This window comes from Martes martes (assembly GCF_963455335.1).
Source record: "Martes martes genome assembly, chromosome: 8".
Taxonomy (NCBI): Eukaryota; Metazoa; Chordata; class Mammalia; order Carnivora; family Mustelidae; genus Martes; species Martes martes.
In genome coordinates this window covers 25,408,604-25,429,455 of record NC_137895.1, presented here as the reverse complement: position 1 = coordinate 25,429,455, position 20,852 = coordinate 25,408,604, and the positions used below count along the sequence as shown (strand labels likewise).

The 20,852-nt window shown below is 40.6% G+C and overlaps 1 protein-coding gene across 1 annotated transcript in view; it reads right to left on the bottom strand.

The window, feature by feature from the left end:
* Positions 1–14,161, bottom strand: part of LOC308347027 (uncharacterized protein C3orf20 homolog) — a gene marked incomplete at its 5' end in the record, with an annotated part of 80,193 nt that extends 66,032 nt beyond the window's left edge. The window contains one exon of the mRNA XM_080810203.1: positions 13,872–14,161. Coding sequence (XP_080666329.1) covers positions 13,872–14,161 — 290 coding nt within the window. The remainder of the gene's footprint in view (positions 1–13,871) is intronic.
* Positions 14,162–20,852: the final 6,691 nt, after the last annotated feature.

The window sequence follows — 20,852 nt, the reverse complement described above, 5'->3', positions numbered from 1 at the left end:
TCATAGGAATGGGCTCTGTCGGCCATGATTATTGTATCATGTTGGCTAGAGTCCAGAGTGGTGTGAATGAGACTAGAATGACAGGCAGGCAGGGGCCAGATGTGCAGGGCTTTCGACGCTGTACCAAGCTTTTTATCTTAAGAGCAAAGAGTCATAGAATGGGTTTCATAACAGAGCAAAGAGGGGACATGATCAAACAGATTAGTAAGGAACCAAAGTACTAGAAACCAGTTCAGAGGTCAGAGAGACAATGGCAACTTGGACTGGGGAAGGGATGAGAGGGATGAAAGATACATATGTGGATTCAAGAACCATACAGATTTGGAAAGATGGGATTTGGATGATGAAGAACAGGAGGTGTCAATTTTATCTTTCCTATACTTTATATGTCTATCAGTGCAGCCTAGCATTTTATTAGCTTTTCTAGATCAGTAGCATCTCACTATGTGTTCATATCTAAATTATATTTGTATATTCTCTCTTCCTAGCACAGTACCTGGCAGAGAAGGGGCTTAAAGTCTGAACTGCCCTGATGAAATGGACTCAATTTAACAAATACATATTGGGTAATTATTGGATGCAAGATACTACTTAGGCAATGTTAGGCACTGAAAGATGCCCTGAGTGAGGTGCTCTCTCTATTCTCAGGGCATTTTCAGTCTTGTGACTTTAATTATTTGATAGATAATATTTACTGGGAACCTACTATGTGTCAAGCCTTAAATATCTGCTTTTAATAGGCAGGATTGTTTAATGGTTACAAACATAGAGCCAGATGGTTAATGGTGTTGGACCTGGCTCTTCCATGTCTTAACTGTGTAAACTTGGATATATTTCTTAACCTTTTTGTGGCTTGGTATCTTTGTCTTAAAATTGGCTATATCAACAGCATCTACTTCACAGAGCTGTTGTAAGAACTAAATGAATTACTTAATGTGAAGTGCTTTCAACTTTGTTCTCTAAAACAGAGTTGGGCACCTTGTAATGCAGACACCTTGTAAGTTCTTTAGAAGTGTTGGCTTGTATTATTAAGTCCTCACAATTCCATCTATAGGTACTGAGTCCCATTTTCCAGATGAGGAAACAGAGGCTGGGGGAAGGTGGTGAATAGAACACCTGCAGCCTAATGTAAAGTTCAATAGGGGAGTTCACCATCTAATAAAAGAATAAGAGTAGTTCACAGTATAAAAAGGGTGCTTTTGACTTAATTGGGAATCCTGCAGTCTAACAGATGGGCAAGAGGAGCAAAGTGACCAACCCAGTGAAAAAATGAGAGACAGAAGTTCCACTCCTTGGACATGCGGATTGTGTTCCTTTCCCAAACAGCCTACCTTTTCCCTCACCCCGGGCAGTCCAGCTGTCAGCTATTCGCACTCCTGGGAGGAGCCTCAGGGAGGACCCGAATGGTCCACCCCTGCACAGCAGTGGGAGCTGTTTCCCTGCAGGCACTGTGGTGCCCTACACACTGGATCCTGGCAACAAGAGTCCCAGGCCACACCCTCCTTTAATTCATCTTCCTGCTTTTTTGGTTTGCTGAGTCTTCTCAACAAAACACCCTTTCGGTGGGACAACAGATGCGCAAGAGGAGGATTAATTTAAAAGATCCTTAACAATTAAATAATGAAGTCCCTTGGAAGACAGCTTTTATTGTTTTTGTTTTTGGCCTTTGTCTTTCAGAAGCTTTAGTTCTGAAGCAGGCAGCAGCCTCTTCCGAGGGGGAAGAGGTCTATGGGGCCCAGGATGAAATTGCACAGGGGCAGGACTCAGCCCTAAGGCTTAGTGTTTTGGGCTCCTGGGAAGCTCCCAAAATATCATCAGCAGATGGTGTTGTATTCATTTGCTTAGTTACTGCCAGCAATGAAGACAGGAAGAAGATGAGGAAGGCAACCACTCCAGAGCAGCAAGTAGGGGGAAATCACCACCTGTTTATGAATGTAATTCTCTTCTTGGATATTAAATTTTATGTAACAAATAATCAAGGGCACGATTTCCCAGTATAACTTTAAATTTAATTTATATTAAACTTAATATTATTTAAATGACAAGGGGAATTTAAAAATATTTCATAATTTTTGCAAACAAAGAATACCACATTTAGGTTCAATTTTGTTGTAGGCAAAAGGGAAATAATGACATCTACTTTAATGATGCAATATAGGACAGCAAATTAAATATTAATATTTTGAGTTATTTCTTTTATATATAATAGCTTTATCAAGATATAAATCACATGTCATACTATTCACTATTTAAAATGTAAAATTCAGTGATTTCTAGTATATTTGCAGAATTGTATAGTTATTATCACCATCAATTTTAGAATATTTTCACCACCCTCAAAAGAAAAACCACATGCCCATTAGTAATAACTCTCCATTCTTCCCTCCCCTAGCCCCCCTGGCAGCCACTAATCTACTTTCTGTCTATACAGATTTGTCTATTCGGGACATTTCATACAAATGGAATCATTCAATATGTGGTCTTTGAGACTGGTTTCTTTCACTTAGCATAATGCATTCAAGGTTAGCCCATGTTGTACCTATATCAGTACTTCATTTTGTTTTATGGCTGAACAGTACTCCATTGTATGGATAGACCACATTTATTTATCAGTTATTTGTAAACTGAGCTGTCTTTTTGGGGATGTGTTAAGGGTGTTGAAATGGAATGATTACAGGACCTCACAAATGGAGACTCTAACTTTAGCTCAGACTTCAGGACAAGAAATACTGTTTTTTCACTAAGAATTTAAAATGCCTGTCATAAAAAGAAAAAGAGAAAACTAAACAAATGTGTGTACGGATGCATGTGTCAATGTATTTTGAAGAATAGACAAAAATGTCCTTTGCTGTGCCTACACTGACAGAAGGGGTATGAGGTTGAAAGGAAGAGAATTTTAATTTCCATGCAATACAATTTTAATTTCACCTGGAAAAAAAATTTTTGTCATGTGCACGAGTTACTTTTATATACAAACAGCAATATACCCTCACTCCTACATCACAGTGGGCTTTCTCATTGAGAAGCTGTAATTAGTCATTTTCTGGTTAGAGTTGCAGAAAGCTTCAGCAACCCTTAGCCAGAACCAGTATTTGCTGTTTGTTGGAGGAAAGTAAAGGCTCACACAGGAGTCAGTTGATTAATAAGGATTTAATATTAATAAATAATATTTAAGTAAAGACTTCAATTCAATTATAAGAACATTGTTGCAAAAAATGAGCATCTCAGGAGAGTTTGATGCTAGAGTCTGGTGCAATAGGGTCCAGCATGCAACTCAGTCCAAGTCCTGCCAGTTAGGTGTTTAGATGTTTTCACCTTCTTAGTTATGTAAAACCAAACACTGATCTTATATGCCTCTGAATGTCCTTTGGGTTTTCTTTATATCAGTATATCATAGAGGATTATTTGGAATTTATCACCATAGGCTATAGGCTTAGACCTTCTCAACCAATTTGTTTTTATCTCCAAAATTTCTCAAGTGTCATTATATATTGATACCTAAATTAGGCTGACCCTATCAGACTATTAAGAATCAGATTCAGATCCAATACTGGGGAAAACTAGCTTCCATAAGGGCATTAGGCCTTAAAGAGGATTATTTTTCTCTGGGTGAGTTACATATTATATCACGTAATAGGGTTATTTGTGAGAGACAAAATTAGACAAGATATACTTCTGGAATGGGAAAGGGATCAGAATCCACAGTTGTTATATTATTTAGAATATCTAGTTTCAGTAAAAAATTATAAGACATGCAAAGAGACAAGAAAATGTGACCTATATATAGGAAAAAAGGCAGGAAATAGAAGCTCTCTCTTTTTCTTTTTTTTTTAAAGATTTTATTTATTTATTTGACAGACAGAAATCACAAGTAGTCAGAGAGAGAGGGGGAAGCAGGCTCCCCGTCGAGCAGAGAACCCGATGTAGGGCTCGATCCCAGGACCCTGGGATCATGACCCGAGCCGAAAGCAGAGGCTTTAACCCACTGAGCCACCCAGGCACCCCAGTAGAAGCTATCTTTAAGGGGCACAGATATTGCACTTACCAGACAAAGACTTTAAAGCAGCTAGTATAAATATGTTAAAAAAAAAACACACACAAAAAAAAAACTAAAGGGAATCGCTTTTTAATTAAAGAAAAATATGATTATAGTGACTCCTCAGGGAATATCAACAACAGCACAAAAAAGAAATTTTAAAAAATTAAGTGGATATGCTGGAATTAAAAATTATAATAATGGGAATGAAAACTTGACTAGAGTGGCTCAACAGCCTATTTGAGTTGGCAAAAGGATCAGTGAACTTGAAGATAGCTTGGTAGGGATTATCCAGTTTACAGAACAGAAATGAAAAAGAGGGGCACCTGGGTGGCTCAGCGGGTTAAGTCTCTGCCTTCGGCTCAGGTCATGATCCCGGGGTCCTCGGATTGAGCCCCTCATCTGGCTCTCTGCTCAGTGGGGAGCCTGCTTCCTCCTCTCTCTCTGCCTGCCTCTCTGCTTACTCGTGATCTCTGTCTCTCAAATAAATAAATAAATTCTTAAAAAAAAAAAGAAAAGAAACGAAAAAGATTGAAGAGAAACAGAAGTTCAGAGTCCTGTGGTGCCTGGGTGGCTCAGTCAATTAAGTATCTGACTCTTAATTTGGGCTCAGGTTATGATCTCAGGATTATGAGATGGAGTCCCATGTCTGGCTCCACACTGGGCATGGAGCCTGCTTAGGATTCCCTCTCTCCCTCTGCCTCTGCCACTCCCCTGGTCTCTCTCTCCCTCAAAAAAAGAAAAAAAAAAAAAAAAAAGAACTTCAGAGTCCTAGGGGACCCCGTTAAAAATACCAATATACATGAAACAGGAGTGCCAGGAATAGAGAAATGGGCAGAAAAAAGAAAAACAATCAAAGAAATAATGGCCTAAAGCTTCCCAAGTTTGATAAAGAACGTTAATTTACATTATCTAGGAAACTAACAATTAAAAGCTCTAGAGATCATAACTACACACATTATAGTAAAACTGTTAAAAGCCAATGACAAACAGAAAATCTTGAAAGTATCAAGAGACAAATTAGATAAAGACTGAAATGCTAGGCACCTGGGTGACTCAGTTGGTTAAGCACCTGCCTTCAGCTCAGGTCATGACCCTGGAGTCCCAGGGTCCAGTCCCTCATAGGGCTCCCTGCTGAGCGCGAGTCTGCTTCTCTCTGTCTCCCCTCTCATGCTCTCTCTCTGTCTTTATTTAAATAAATAAATAAATAAAATCTTTTTAAAAAAAGAATGAATTGCAAATGGGCCTGACACATAGTAAGTGCTCAATAAATATTAGCTATTCATGAATTAAATCCAAGTTTAGAGGAGAATCAATCGGTATCCTTGCATAAGAGTATATGCAAGAATGAAAATGCTGATCCAACTTTAAGAAAACATGGGTTCTAAGCTGTTTTTTCAATAGCGAGGATAATTATGTAATATTATCCATGGTCTAGGTCAGGAATAGGCAAACTTCAAACTACAGGCCAAATTTGGCTTCGCCTTTTTTTGTAAAAATGTTATCAGAACACAGCCATGCCCACATGTTTATGTGTTGGCTCTGGCTGCTTTCATGCTACAATGGCAGAGTTGAATAGTTGCCATAGAGACTGTATGGCCTGTAAAACTGTTAAGATTTACTATCCAGCCCTTTATAGAAAAGCTTTGCCAGTCCCTGGTCTAGATATTCTCTCTCCTTCCCTCCACTAAATATCACATCTTTGGAAATCCTGCTGCTGCCATGTCCCTTCCCACTGGATCAGACCCTTAGAGTTGCTGACCCAAATCAAGTTCTATGTGCTCCACTGTTGGTTGCCTACCCAGCATCCATTCCCTTCCCCTTCTTTCCTTCCTTCCTTTCCTCCTTTTTTTTTTTTTTTAAATTGTCCTCTTGTGCCTTTAAGAGCCCTTCCTCCTTTCAAAGAAATTGCTGTTCATTTGTCTCTTCACCCTTCACTGGTCCCCATTTACAGGGGTAGATGCTGAGTATCTAAGCTCATAGGCACATGGTGTTCCCTTGACAGCTGTTTTTAATTCTGGGATAGGCCTATGACCAAATTGATCTAAAGAGATGAAAGGAAGGACATATAGTTTATTCTGGTACAAACAAACAAACAAACAAAAAAGTTTTTAACTTTTTCCTGCTAGACATATAAAAGAGCATATAATTAGTGTCACTGGTAGCCACCAGGGGAACCACCTTGGAAGAAAGGATGCCAAGGATAACTGAGTGGAGAAATGAAAAGAATCTAGATCCTTCATGACATCACTACATCACAAATTATACTGCATCTAGAACCTCTCCTCTCCAAAATTGGAATTTTCTGTTATTTGCTATAGTAAAGCATCCTAACTCTACTTTCAGAAAGAAAAAAGAAAAACAACAACAACAAAAAAAAACACCTCTAACTGCTACAACCTTTTTATTACAATTTCTATGGCTGGTTCTTATAGAACTCCATCTGTCTAGCCTCCCCACTACCTCTTTCCAACAACTTGACACAAATATTTCCCAGAACCCTTTTCACTCACTATTCAATCATTCAACAAACATTTATTAAGCACTCACTATATACTAGGCACATACTAAGTGTTTGGCGGCAAGGCAGTGAACAGGTATAAATGGTCTCTCCCATCATGGAGCTCACATTCTAGTTACACAGACCCAGTAAGTGAACATTTAATTTCAGATCGTGATTAGTGCTAAGAAGCAATAAAGTCATCACTAGAATAAAGGAAAAGAAAGACAGGCTTTCTTAAAATGGATAGCCATTAGAAGCCTCTTTTGGAAAAATTCCTTAAAAAGTTAAAAATCTAGTTACCATTCTTAAGTATCTACTGACGAGCAGTGAAAACATGTTCACACAAAAACTTGTATGTGAATGTTCATGGTAGCATTATTCATCACAGCCCCCAAAATGTAAACAACACAAATATTTGCCAGCTGATGAATAGAGAAATGGAAGGTGGTATATCCATACAACAGAATATAATTTTCTCTCTAAGAAGGAATGAAGTACTGATTCATGCTATACCATGGATGAACCTTGAAAGCCTAATGCTGAATTTAAAAAGCCAGTCACAAAAGACCACATGTTGTATGATTTCATTTATATGAAATGTTCAGAATAGATAAATCTATAGAGGCAGAAGGTAGATTAATGGCTGCTTAGGGTTAGAGGTGAGAGTATTGAACAGTGACTGGATGCTAATTGGTATAAGGTTTCTTCTCAGGGTGATGAAAATGTTCTAACATTAGATAATGGTGATGGTTGCAAAACTCTGTAGATATATTAAAAACCACTGAGTTGTACATATTAAATGGATGGGGTTTATGAAATGCAATTTTTTCTCAATAAAACTATCTAAAACAAAAACGAAAAAGATTTCTCCTAGGAGGTGACATTTAAATTGAGACCTGAAAGATTAGAAGCCCATCTTGCAAGAGTTGGGACAAGAGCTTTCAGTTAAAGGGAACAAAGACTATGAAAGCCATGAAAAGAGACAGAAGTTTAGTAAACAAAGGGGGTGAGTGATAGGAGATGAGGCTGGAAAGGGGCCAGAGTGGGAAAGGTCTTCTGAAATTTTCAAAGTCACCAAGTTCCACTTTGATACAAATTCTCTTTGGACAATAAAATCCACATGGAAGTCTGCATGAAATATTTAATAGTGAAACCCATGGATAAGGCAGCAAGTGGAGAGCTGTTAATTCCCAATGCTAGTGCTGCAAAACACCTTATGAAGAAAAGAAGCATCAAGTTTCAAAAGGGAAAAGCGTTTAAGCAACACTTAGCCTATAACTGGGAAATTCCATTAAATTACTTCCACCATTGTCATAAATATCAATTTCTAAGAGATATTCACAGACATTCTGGAGAGCACAAGAAGAATTCACATCTCCAGGGGCCCTGGGTGGCTCAGTGGGTTAAGCCTCTGCCTTCGGCTCAGGTCATGATCTCAGGGTCCTGGGATCGAGCCCCACATCGGGCTCTCTGCTCAGCGGGGAGCTTGCTTCTCCCTCTCTCTCTGCCTGCTGCTCTGCCTACTTGTGATTCTATCTCTCTCTCTGTCAAATAAATAAAATAAAATCTTAAAAAAAAAAAAAAAAAGAATTCACATCTCCAGAGAGTTCAGAATGTGGGGACCCAAAAGAATACCAAACAGGAAAAGAAATCACCAATGCAATATAAATACAGATTTCACAGTTTCTGAACTTTGTGAGCAGTTACAGGTGGCATACTTGAACCCAGAAACAAAAGGACATGACCAATCCAGGTTGGACCAACACAGAATGTAGGAAGGAATCAGAGGATGACACAGAATTCCAAGTGAGACTATAAGAACGTCTGGACCAAAACCAGGAGAAAGAAGATAACTAAGCCTTGCAAATTTTCATGAACACTCTTGAGAGGAGGGATTGGTGGCTAACAGATGAATACAGTTAAGTGATCATCTTATGTACTCATAGTTCTCAAATTCTACTACACAAAATTGATCAAAATAGAATCAGGGGTGGAGAGAGGCAGAGAGAGACAAGAGAGAAGTCACAAATTAGATTCAGGTGTTGTCCTTGTGATCAATTACAACAATGGCCACAATATTTTGCACTTTCTTCCAAGAAAATTAGAAGTCTCTTTCTTCACTTCTTAAATCTAGGTTTGTTCTCGAGTCATTAGCAAACATGATAGTAGAGAAAGCTTGAAAAGTGTGTATGCACTGAGATTTGTCTTAACTCTTGATGTTTTGGAACCCAGGCATCCTGTAAAGAAGCCTGAGCTTAGTTAGCCTGCTAGATACTGGAGACACACAACCCAGTTTTGGTGTTGGTCCAACCTATTACTAGATACATCAAGCCTCAAAGCCCATGCTCTTTACCACATGATTATGTTTATGATTATTACTACTCTTTTTTTTTTTAAAGAGAGAGGGGGGTGGAGGGGCAGAGGGAGAGAGAATCTTAAGCAGGCTCTATGCCCAGGGCACAGCCCAATGTGGGGCTCAATCTCACTGAGCCACCGAGGCACCCCTGATTATTACTACTCTTTTTTTTTTAAAGATTTTATTTATTTATCTGACAGAGATCACAAGTAGGCAGAGTAGCAGGGAGAGAGAGGGGGTGGGGGAAGCAGGCTCCCCACTGAGCAGAGACCCCGATGCAGGGCTTGATCCCAGGACCCTGGGACCATGACCCGAGCCTATTACTACTCTTATCAGTGTTCATAGGGTGTGTTCTCAGCCCTAAACCTCTCTCTCAGTGTGTTAAGGGCCGGAAAGGGGAAAAAAAGCATTGGGATCATAGTCTGAAAACTGACTCCAGTTTCCCATGGTAGCCTGGGAAAAGGTATCTGGTTTCTCTGAGCTTCAGTTTGCCTTAGCTGGGAATTACACCTAATCAAGAGGGTTCCTGGGAAAATTAAATAACATGAAAAAGTAATATACACTACTTCTCACATAACGTGATATATATTAGCAGTCAATGAGGGTGAGATGTTTTAACTGAGATCTCCAGAAACAGTTTCCAAATAATCTAACTTTAACAAGCCCGGGACAACTTGAGTGAAAATATATTTGTTCTTCATGAAAGCAATTGTTACTTTTCCACTTTGTGGTGTCACAGAACAAAATGTGCAATTAAAACGCCATAATACTATGTAGGGTTTCTTAATCTTTCTTTTGAAACTGTTGAGCAGCTAGGGTTAGGAGGGGGAAGATTTTTTGAAAGTATGTGCTTTCTCAGCCTTTGAAATGCTTCCAGATTCTGTCATCATCTTTTCATCTCAACATCAAAGTTGGGAAAGGCTCTCCACTCGGAGGGCAGGTATTTACATGCCACTCACCAAGGCACTTGGCTGCCCCATTAATCTGTCTCTTTCTACTTGCATCTTGAGAATAAAGCATTAGTTTAAAAAAAAATTTTTTTTTAGCTTTTTGCTGAACTGTATTCTTTTTGCTGGTAAACTTCTGACATATTCGACAGGTGATTTGGCTCATAACCGCCAGGTAAGGGGCTTCCCCAGGAGCACAGCCATCATATATGAAATGCTTAACATGGCAGAAACATATAAAAAGCGTATTTATGAACTTGCTTTCTGGATGACCTAACTTTCAATTTCCATCATCTTGAAATCAAGAGAAGTCAAAATACAAAGGGTGGGATTTATGCAATTGGGGCTCATTCAAAAAATTCAAATTCAGCAAATCTGGAGGGTGAGTTTACTGACATGGTGACTTAGTTCACTGAAAGCTGTCTTATGAATAGTCTATAATGTCAATCTCTTCCTAAAGCTTCAAAGGCCAGAAAATGTTGGGGTTTTTTAACCCCACATCTTATGCTCTTCTTTTATGTGCGGAATTTATGTATTTAAGGTGACTTTGGTCCAAATTTTCCATCTGTGCTACTGTAAATATGAATCACCAACTAAACTGAAATTAAGTACATGGAAGAGGAGCAGGCAGAGGTATAAGAGTAAGTAATATTTCAAATAAAGGTAAATATAGAGGAACAGTAATTATGGTGAGTTGCCATAGTGTCCCCCCAAAATTCATGTTCACCTCGAACCTCAGAATGTCACTTTATTTGGAAATAGGGCACCTGCAGATGCACTTAAGATTTCAAAATGATTTAGAATGGGTCCTAAATCCAATGGCTTGTGTCCTTATAAGAAGAGGAGAGGTCATAGCGAAAAAGGCAATATGAAGATGGAGGGAGAGATTGGAGTGGTATGTCTATAAGCCAAGGAGCACCAAGCATTGCCGGCAACCACCAGAAACCAGAGAGCTGCATGGTACGGATTCAGAAGGAATCAACCCTGCCAATACCTTGATGTCTGACTTTTGGCCTCCTAAACTCCAGAGAATAATTTTTTGTTATTTTAAATTTCCCAGTTTATGGCAATTTGTAATGGCAGCCCCAGGCAAGCAACAAGAAATTAATACCCGCTGTAGGTGGTCTTGAAGAGACCTGCAACTTCTGCTACCTGCACTTGGTTGGCTGTGGCATTTTGACCTTGTCACCTGACTCCTTTAGCCCACCTTTGAGCTTATCCTGATCTGTCCTGACACCTAATGCCATACCTTATCCTCCTTCTCCTGAGCTTCTGAAATATGAGATGGAGAGGGATTAGAGTTGGGGAGAGCTGCAGGGTATAGTGGAAAGCAGGAAGAGCTGTGGCTCAGGCACCAGGTTCAGGGATACTACTGGGATAAGAAGTTGAGATCAAGATCCTCATGGGCAATTTCCAAGAACAAAGAGAAACCCCAGTATTACAGAGAACAATATAGATCTTCCTGGTCAGACCCCATTCTTAGGCATGTTGTATCTCTACACTTAACTGTCTCTGGCTTTACAAAGAAACATTAGCTATGGTACATTTCCTAAAGCAGTATAGAGCCATAACACTTTAAAACAACAACTTTCATGATCCCTAAGATGGCATCTCTCAATGTTGTTCTTGTCTATGCACTGTTGCATGCACAAACATTCTCAGTCTTGGTATTCTCAAAACTCCCCACTCCACACACCCTTTGCTCCCTCTTCCTGCCACTCATCATCACTGTTTCATGAACTTTTCAGATCTTTCGTTACCTACCTATTTCCATATCCATCCATCCATCCATCCATCCATCCATTCATCTCTATCTTTTTTTAAAAAAACTTTGAGGGGTGCCTGTGTGGGTCAGTTGGTTAGGTGTCTGCCTTCAGCTCAGGTTGTGATTCCAGGGTTCTAGGATCCAGTCCTGCATTGGGCTCACTGCTCCTTGGGGAGCCTGCTTATCCTTCTGCCTCTGCCTCTCCTTCTGTTCCTCATGAATAAATAAATATTTTTTAAAAAAATAAAAATAAATTTAAAAACACTTTGAGGTGTGAATGACATACAAAAAGCTGAACATATTTAATATATACATAAATATATACATATTAATATATACAACTTAATGATTTGGGAGATAACTATACATCCATGAAACCATCACCACATTCTATGCCATAAACATATCCATCCACCACATGGAGTCAGTTTCAATGAGCTGATGAAATGAGAAGGCTCAATGTGGGGATCAATCCTGGGACCTGAGATCATGACTTGAGCTAAAGGCAGATGCTCAACCAACTAAGCCACCCAAGAACCCCTATTTCCCTTTCCAAATGCAGCCTTTCAGTTTTCCTGTAACACATCTCCTGACAAACAGGAACTTTATGTTACTCTCTATTCTGAGTGTCTGACATGTGATAGATGCTCAACAAACATTTAGTAAAGGAATGAAGCAAGGAAAAATACATAAATGAATGAATGAGACATACGGTAGCAATGGTGTGGCTTACCGGAATATGAGGCAGTAAAGTAACCTCACCCCATCTTCCTTGTTCCCTCTCCCATCTCCTCACCCTACTCCCAGGACAACTTGTCCAGATTGTTAGCTAAGTGCTTGAAAATACAAATGTTAGCTGGTTGGGCATATAGCTATAAAGAGCTGGACTTCTCTTTCATAAGAAAACGGAAAGATTTAAAGGTGGGGGATGAAAAGGGAAAAGAAACTCCTAAAATAGAAAGGAAAAGAGAAACAAGAGGATCTTGGAGAGGAAAATGAAAAATTGGACAACATGTAGGATGGATGAAACACTTCTAAGAACATATTTCTACAATTTTCCCTACGTTGTTTCATTAAATCCTTAAAATCCTTAAGGTGGGATTAATATTCCCATTTTGTAGATAAGGAAACCAAAGTTTCAAGAGGTTGAATAATATATTTCAGGATCACAAAGCAAGTAAAGAAAAAATTTAAATCCAGATATCTGGGTTTAAATTCTAGACCTTTCCTTGTTATTATATGTTTGCTTTATCTCGTTACCCTTTTATTTATTTTTTTAAAGATTTTATTTATTTATTTGACAGACAGAGATCACAAGTAGGTAGAGAGGCAGGCAGAGAGGGGGGGGGGAAGCAGGCTCCCTGCTGAGCAGAGAGCCCGATGTGGGGCTTGATTCCAGGGCCCTGGGACCATGACCCGAGCTGAAGGCAGAGGTTTTAATCCACTGAGCCACCCAGGCACCCCTCTTGTCACCCCCTTTTTTTTTTAAGATTTTTTTAAGATTTCATTTATTTATTTGACAGAGATCACAAGTACGCAGAGAGGCAGGCAGAGAGAGAGGAGGAAGCAGGCTCCCTGCTGAGCAGAGAGCACCTTGCGGGGCTTGATCCCAGGACCCTGGGATCATGACCTGAGCCGAAGGCAGAGGCTTTAACCCACTGAGCCACCCAGGGATGGCCTCTTGTCACCCTTTTAAATGGAAACAATAAACATAACATTGTCTGGTTGGAAAAAAAAAAAAGAAAGAAAAAAAGAACACATTCCTACAGGGGTGCCTGGGTGACTCAGTCAAACACCTGACTCGTGATTTCAGCTCAGATCATGATTTCAAGGCTGTGAGATAGAGCCCCATATCAGGCTCTGTGCTCTGTTCAGTGCAGTCTGCTTGTCCCTCTCTCTCTGCTCTTCCCTCACTCTTGTGCTCTCTCTCTCTCAAATAAACAAATAAAATCTTTATTTAAGAAAAAACACATTCCTATATTTTATACTTCATTTGAGATGTTTGATATACTACGCAGTAAGCTTCCTGTGACCCAAATCATTAACAAATTCAGCCGTCCTCACAGAGGCCTTCAGTGAGTGGGTTTTATGTGCAAAAAACAAAAAACAAAAAAAAAGGAGGAAATTTTCTAATCAGTTTAAACAAAAGAGCCAAAATAAACCCAAGGTTACAAGACAGAGTGGAGAACAAGATTCAGAGGAGACAGGGTACGAAAGTCAGAGAAGACCACGAGATCATAACCCCTAAGAATTTGGCAGCAAACCTGAAGAGGATGTGAGGCTTTCCAAGGGCATGGGATGGCATGCTGCCAGTGTGATCTCGTTCTTCAGGGGGCAGGGAGGCCAGCTGACACAAGCTCACCAAACAACAGTCTTCCTGTGTTACTTTCCAGCAATTTGTATTCTTAGGGCCTTGCCTTCCTATAGGGCCACGTACTCTTGAGAGCCACGGCGTCACCGAGTGGATGGCACAGCAGGATGCTGGGAGACCTGTAGTCCTCCGACCTGTTGCAACCAGCCAGTCTGTGCCTGGAGCTGCCGTGACCACATGCATGTGTTTCATTTTCCTTACCTGCTTTCCCAGTTAGACTGATCATTTAAAAGATTACTTCCCTGTTCTTCCCTCTGTTGGGATTTAGCTCTAGCTCCACTCCTTAGCTTACCCACAAGTTCTAGTTTGCCTGGCATCTCACATACCTATTAGGAAAAGAAATGCTACCATGTCCAGAAGGTGTGAAGGTTCCAAGGATAACTTGATTTGGCAAGTCACTGAATATGTTGGTGTACATGCCACCCCCAGGGAGGGCAGAATAGTTTTGGCAGACAGCTAGACGGCCAGATGGATAGATAAAATCCAGGTTAAGGAACGGATACTGATGAGAAAAACCAACGATGGTAATAATTATTCCTATAATTATTCTTATTTGGAATGATGTTAACTCCCATACAATTTAATTTTTTTAATTAGCTCTTTACAAATAAGCTAACAGAAGTCCAGAGAGGGTGACTCACTTTCCTGTGGTCACTGAGGATAATAATGGTAGTGCCAGACCAGCAACTGGGTTCCCTGATTCTCACTTGCATGCTCTTCCCATATGTCCACAGTACGTGCACCCTCATTTTATTTATTTATTAGTTTCAGGTATAGAATTTAGTAATTCAACACTTACATACAACATCCAGTGCTCATCACAAGTGCCCTCCTTAATCCCCATCACCTATTTAATACCCCCACCCTCCCAGTCACACCCACCTCCCCTCTGATAACCATCAGCTCTTTGCAACCTCATTTTAGCCCCAAATTCTTTGAAACCAATCTTGTGAATAATAACAGAGAAGTCTGGTTAGACTGGTCCTATTAGTAGAAGAGTGACTGGATACCAAAGTTGCCCATTGCTACCCAGTATGGCCCTACAGCATGCAGCAGGAGGACTGTGTCTCCCTGCCAACATCTACAGACAGATGAGGGCAGAGGAGGGCTGAGGGATAACTAAGAATATGTGAAGAAGTTCACAAAATCTAGCTGTACCAACCTCCTGAGGTCTTCTTCATTTGGGGTTTGTAGGAAGTCTCTTTTCTTTCCAAGGTAGGTCCTCTTGATGCTAAATCCCCATGTGGTTCTCTCTACTAATCAGGAAAATGAAGGCGAACTCATTTTCTTAGAACCATGTGAGCCCTTAGGTGCTTAACAGAAATATCAGCTACAACCAGAGGTTCTCTTAAATAGAAGTAAGGCTTGCAACTTGGAGAACTTCCCCAACCTCTTTCTTGTTTTGACTTGTCTTGTCCCCAGCACAAGGGGACATGGACCCTGGGAGAAAAAGAATGAATAAGGCGCCAGACTTCCTTTTCCAATGCAATTTTCTGATCAAACAGAAATGTCCTACCTATCAGTCCCTTCCATCATGCCTGGCTTCCTCCATCCTCCTTTCCTTTTGGGATTTCAAAAGGATATTAGGTCAGAGAAGAACCATCTACCAGTGCGTAATGGAACTTCTTCAACTCTGGGTCAGCCTCTTGGACCACTGGCATCTCAGTCTTCCTCTTGAGCAGCTCCAGCCAGAAACATTGAGAAACTTGGGGACTCACCTTCACCATGCATTTAGGATCATTATAGTAGAGCAAGGTAAGTTGTTTGTTGAATCCCTCTTTTTTAAGCTTTGCTTCTTCTGCTTTTCTGTTCAAAAGAAAAAAATTAAATGGGGTGCCTGGGTGGCTAAGTTGGCTGAGTGTCCAACTGATTTCAGATCAGATCAGGATCTCAGGGTCCTGAGATCCAGCCCTGTGGGGGCTCTATACTCAGTAGGAAGTCTGCTTCTCTCTCTCTCTCTTTCTCTCCCCCTCTGCCCCTCCCCCAGCTCATGCTCTTGCTTTCTCTCTAAAATAAATAAATGAATCTTAAAAAAAAAAAAGAAAAAAAATTCAAGAACTAGCTATTTCTTGATCTTATCAATGGCTAGAGGGTGGGTAATGGCTCTGTGATTTTACCGCTAATCTAGTAGGCTTCCTTAGATCTGGACAGACAGATTTGGACATTCTTAGCAAGTGTTCATTGAGCATCTACCGTTTTTATGAGACTGAGCGCTACCTACTGCGCTAACGAGGCACCTCCCGTTTTTTAACAGTTATTGAGCACCTGCTGTGTGTGAAGCACTGTACTACAGGCTGCAGCAAATGCAGGACCAGTACACAACACCTGTCCCCACAGGAGTGGCACGATGCAGCACAGGCTTGGGCAAGAATTGAGGGGAACACTGGCGCTACCTCATTGAAAATAGAGCTACCTTACGACCCAGCAATCGTGCTACTGGGTATTTACCCTGAAGATACAAAGTAGTGATCCAAAGGCGCATGTGCACCCGAATGTTTATAGCAGTAATGTCCACAATAGCCAAACTATGGAAAGAACCTAGATGTCCATCAACAGATGAAGGGATAAAGAAGATGCGGTACATATATATACAATGGAATACTATGCAGCCATCAAAAGAAATGAAATCTTGCCATTTGCAACAACATGGATGGAAGTAGAGGGTATTATGCTGAGCAAAATAAGTTAATCAGAGAAAGACAATTATCATATGATCTCCCTGATATGAAGAATCTGAGAGGCAATGTCTGGGGTTTGGGGGATAGGGAAGGAAAAAATGAAACAAGATGGGATCAGGAGGGAGACAAACCATAAGAGACTTTTTTTTAATATAATTTTTTTACTTTTTTATAAACATATAATGTATTATTAGCCCCAGGGGTACAGGTCTGTGAATCGTCAGATCTGGTCTGTACCTAGAGGTCTGTGTGCATTAATTAACCAGAGATTCCCTATATTTCTGTGAGGTATTGTTATCCCCATTTTACAAATGGGGGGAAAAAAACAAGACTCAGAGGAGTTTAGTATTTTGTGTACTTTTTTTTAAAAAATTTATTTTTTATTAATATATAATGTACTATTAGCCCCAGGGGTACAGGTCTGTGAATCACCAGGTTTACACACTTCACAGCACTCACCATAGCACATACCCTTCCCAATATCCATAACCCCACCACCCTCTCCGTACCCCTCTCCCCCCAGCAACCCTCAGTCTGTTTTGTGAGATTAACCTTAAGAGACTCTTAATCTCACAAAACAAACCGAGGGTTGCTGGGGACAGGGGGGTAGGGAGAGGGTGGTTGGATTATGGACATTGGGGAAGGTATGTGCTATGGTGAGTGCCGTGGAGTGTGTAAACCTGGCGATTCACAGACCTGTACCCCTGGGGCTAATAGTACATTATATATTAATAAAGAATAAAATTTTTTTTAAAAAGTACACAAAATACTAAACTCCTCTGAGTCTTGTTTTTTTTTTTCCCATTTGTAAAATGGGGATAACAATACCTCACAGAAATATAGGGAATCTCTGGTTAATTAATGCACACAGACCTCTAGGTACAGATCTCAGTATTTAGCATGCCTTCTAAATATACCAGGTATCGGGGTGCCTGGGTGTCTCAGTGGGTTAGGGCCTCTGCCTTCGGCTCAGGTCATGATCCCAGGGTCCTGGGATCGAGCTCCGCATCAGGCTCTCTGCTCAGTGGGGAGCCTGCTTCCTCCACTCTCTCTCTGCCTGCCTCTCTGCCTGTTTGTGATCTCTGTCTGTCAAATAAATAAATAAATTTTTTTTAAAAAAATATACTGGGTATCTTTGCTACAATTCAGTGAAGAACATACACATACATGTTCATTAATAATAAGGTGGTAGAGGGAAAGGGTAAGTGAATATGAAACTCCCTATATGCCACAGTTTAGACAGACAAGACCCTGAAATTAAGGTAGTCCCCTTGGAACATTCATTGACCCATTCATAAATATTCACTAAGTATCTTCCATAGGCAAAATTCATACACTCCTATGAGATAGGTACTATTCACCCCCATTCTAAAGAGAGCCCGAGTTTTGTATTTACATGGTAAAACCAGGATGCAATGCCATGCATATCAACTCCAAACTCTCTACTCTCTTCACTTCAGGAGATTTTTTCCCATATTCCTAATGTTGGGTCCTAGAGGAGCTGTGGGCATAGGATAAAATGAGATCCACCAGGGCTCTGTATCTGAGGGTCAGTGCATGAAGCAGACCTTCCTACTTCTCGCCCAGCTTCCTGCCCCCAACACACACACACACAGACACAGGTATGCAAACACATATACACTCACATGCTCATACAAACACACACAGGGAGACATACATGTGCACATACACTTGTGCACCCAAGCATGCCAAGTAGGAGCTGTTGGCAACATGGCATTAGAACAAGGCTCCAGGGGCGCCTGGGTGGCTCAGAGGGTTAAAGCCTCTGCCTTCGGCTCAGGTCATGATCCTAGGGTCCTGGGATCAAGCCCCACGTCGGGCTCTCTGCTCCCCAGGGAGCCTGCTTCCTCCTCTCTCTCTGCCTGACTCTCTGTCTACTTGTGATCTTTGTCTGTCAAATAAAAAAATAAAAAAATAAAAAATCTTAAAAAAAAAAAAAAAAAAGAACAAGGCTCCAGAATCAGGCTGGAAAAGCAAAGGTCATATACTAGAGATATTCTTGACTGTCTTGGAGTCCAACACCACCTGTTTAACATCCATACGGACTAGCTGGCTTTGCCTCTACTGCATGGTCCTGGCTAGCAGAAGTGGGCTGCATGACTTCTGGGTTCTTAAGACAGAATGTGGGGATGGAATTGGGCACATTCATGACCAACACTTGAGTATAATCAGAAACGTCAGGACTCTAACTAGGGGAAGTGGGAGCTACCTTCTCAGAGAAGAGTTAGCAGTTAGGGCATTTTCAAATGGATATAGAGTGGAACACAAAACCAATAAACGAACCTCAGAAACAATGTAAAAAGAACATCTAAGGCTGCCCTCAGCAAGTCCCTTCAGATTCAGAGCATATTCAAACAGGAATCCTCAATGGTTTTCATTTTAAGGTGCACTTGACAATTTCTAAAATTGGGGCACCTCGGTGGCTCAGTTGGTTAAGTGTTTGCCATGATCCCAGGGTCCTGGGATGGAGCCCCATGTCAGGCTCCTCGCTCAGCCAGGGAGTCTGCTTCTCCCTCTTCCTCTGCCCCTTCCCCTGCTTGTGCTCTTTCTCCCTCTCTCTGAAAATAAATAAAATCTTAAAAAAAAAAAGGAAAGAAAGAAAATTTCTAAAATTGAGCTGGCATATCTCAATAAGGGTCTCAGAGTGTTTGGAAGAATTGGTTTGTGTGTGCGTGTGTGTATACACATGTATGCATTTATTGGTTGAGAGTGGGATTTGGGGTTTGAGAAGAGCTATGCTGAAAGGAAAATTTTTAAAGAATTAAAAATAAGTAACTGGATAGGGTGCCTGGCTGGCTCAGTCAGTAGAGCATGCAACTCTTGATCTCAAGGGTCATGAGTTCAAGCCCCATAATGGTCATAGAGTTTACTTTAAAAAAATAAGTAATTGGACAAAACTGGAGGTATTGCAATTCCAGATTACAAATTATATTACAAAATAACATTGACCTTTTTCACAGAGCTAGAACAAATAATCTTAAAAATTGTATAGAACCACAAAAGACCCTGAACAGCCAGAAGAGTGCTGAGAAAGAAAACCAAAGCTGGTAGCATCACAATGCTGGACCTCAAGCTATATTACAAAGCTGTAGTCATCAAGACATTATGGTACTGTCAAGAACAGACACATAATCAATGAAACAGAATAGAGAACTCAGAAACGGACCCTCGACTCTATGGTCAACTAATCTTCAACAAAGCCAGAAAGAATATCCGATGTAAAAAGGACAGTCTCTTCAACAAATGGTGCTGGGAAAACTGGACAGCCACATGCAGAAGAATGAAACTGGACCATTTCCTTATACCATACACAAAAATAAACTCAAAATGGATAAAAGAACGAACTATGAGACAGGAATCCATTAAAATCCTAGAGAACACAAGCAGCAACCTCTTTGACCACAACTATAACAACTTCTTGCTAGACATGTCTCGAAAGGCAAGAGAAACAGAAGCAAAAACGAACTACTGGGACTACATCAAAATAAAAAGCTTCTGCACAGCAAAGAAAACAGTAAACAAAACTAAAAGGCAACCTACGGAATTGGAGATGTTTGCAAATGTCTTATCAGATAAAGAGCTGTTACCTAAGATCTATAAAGAACTTATCAAAGTCAACAGCCAAAGAACAAATAATCCAGTCAAGAAATGGACAGAAGAGGGGTGCCTGGGTGGCTCAGTGGTTAAGCCTATGCCTTCGGCTCATGCTCATCAGGGAGCCTGCTTTCCCCTCTCTCTGCCTGCCTCTCTGCCTACTTGTGATCTCTCTTTCTCTGTCAAATAAATAAATAAAATCTTTTTAAAAATAACTAACAGCTACAACAAAGTATTTTTAAAAAAAGAGAGAAATGGACAGAAGATATGAACAGACGTTTGTCCAAAGAAGACATCTAATTGGCCAACAGACACATGAAAAAATGCTCAACATCCCTTGGCATCAGGGAAATACAAATCAAAACCACAGTGAGATACCACCTCATACCAGTCAGAATGGCTAAAATTAGGCCCCTGGGTGGCTCAGTCAGTTAAGTGATTGCCTTTGGCTCAGGTCATGATCCCCAGGTCCTGGGATCAAGTCCCGCATCGGCTCCTTGCTCAGCAGGGATCCTGCTTCTCCTGCCTCTGTCTCTCTCTGTCTCATGAATAAAGTATTAAAAAAAAAAAAGAATGGCTAA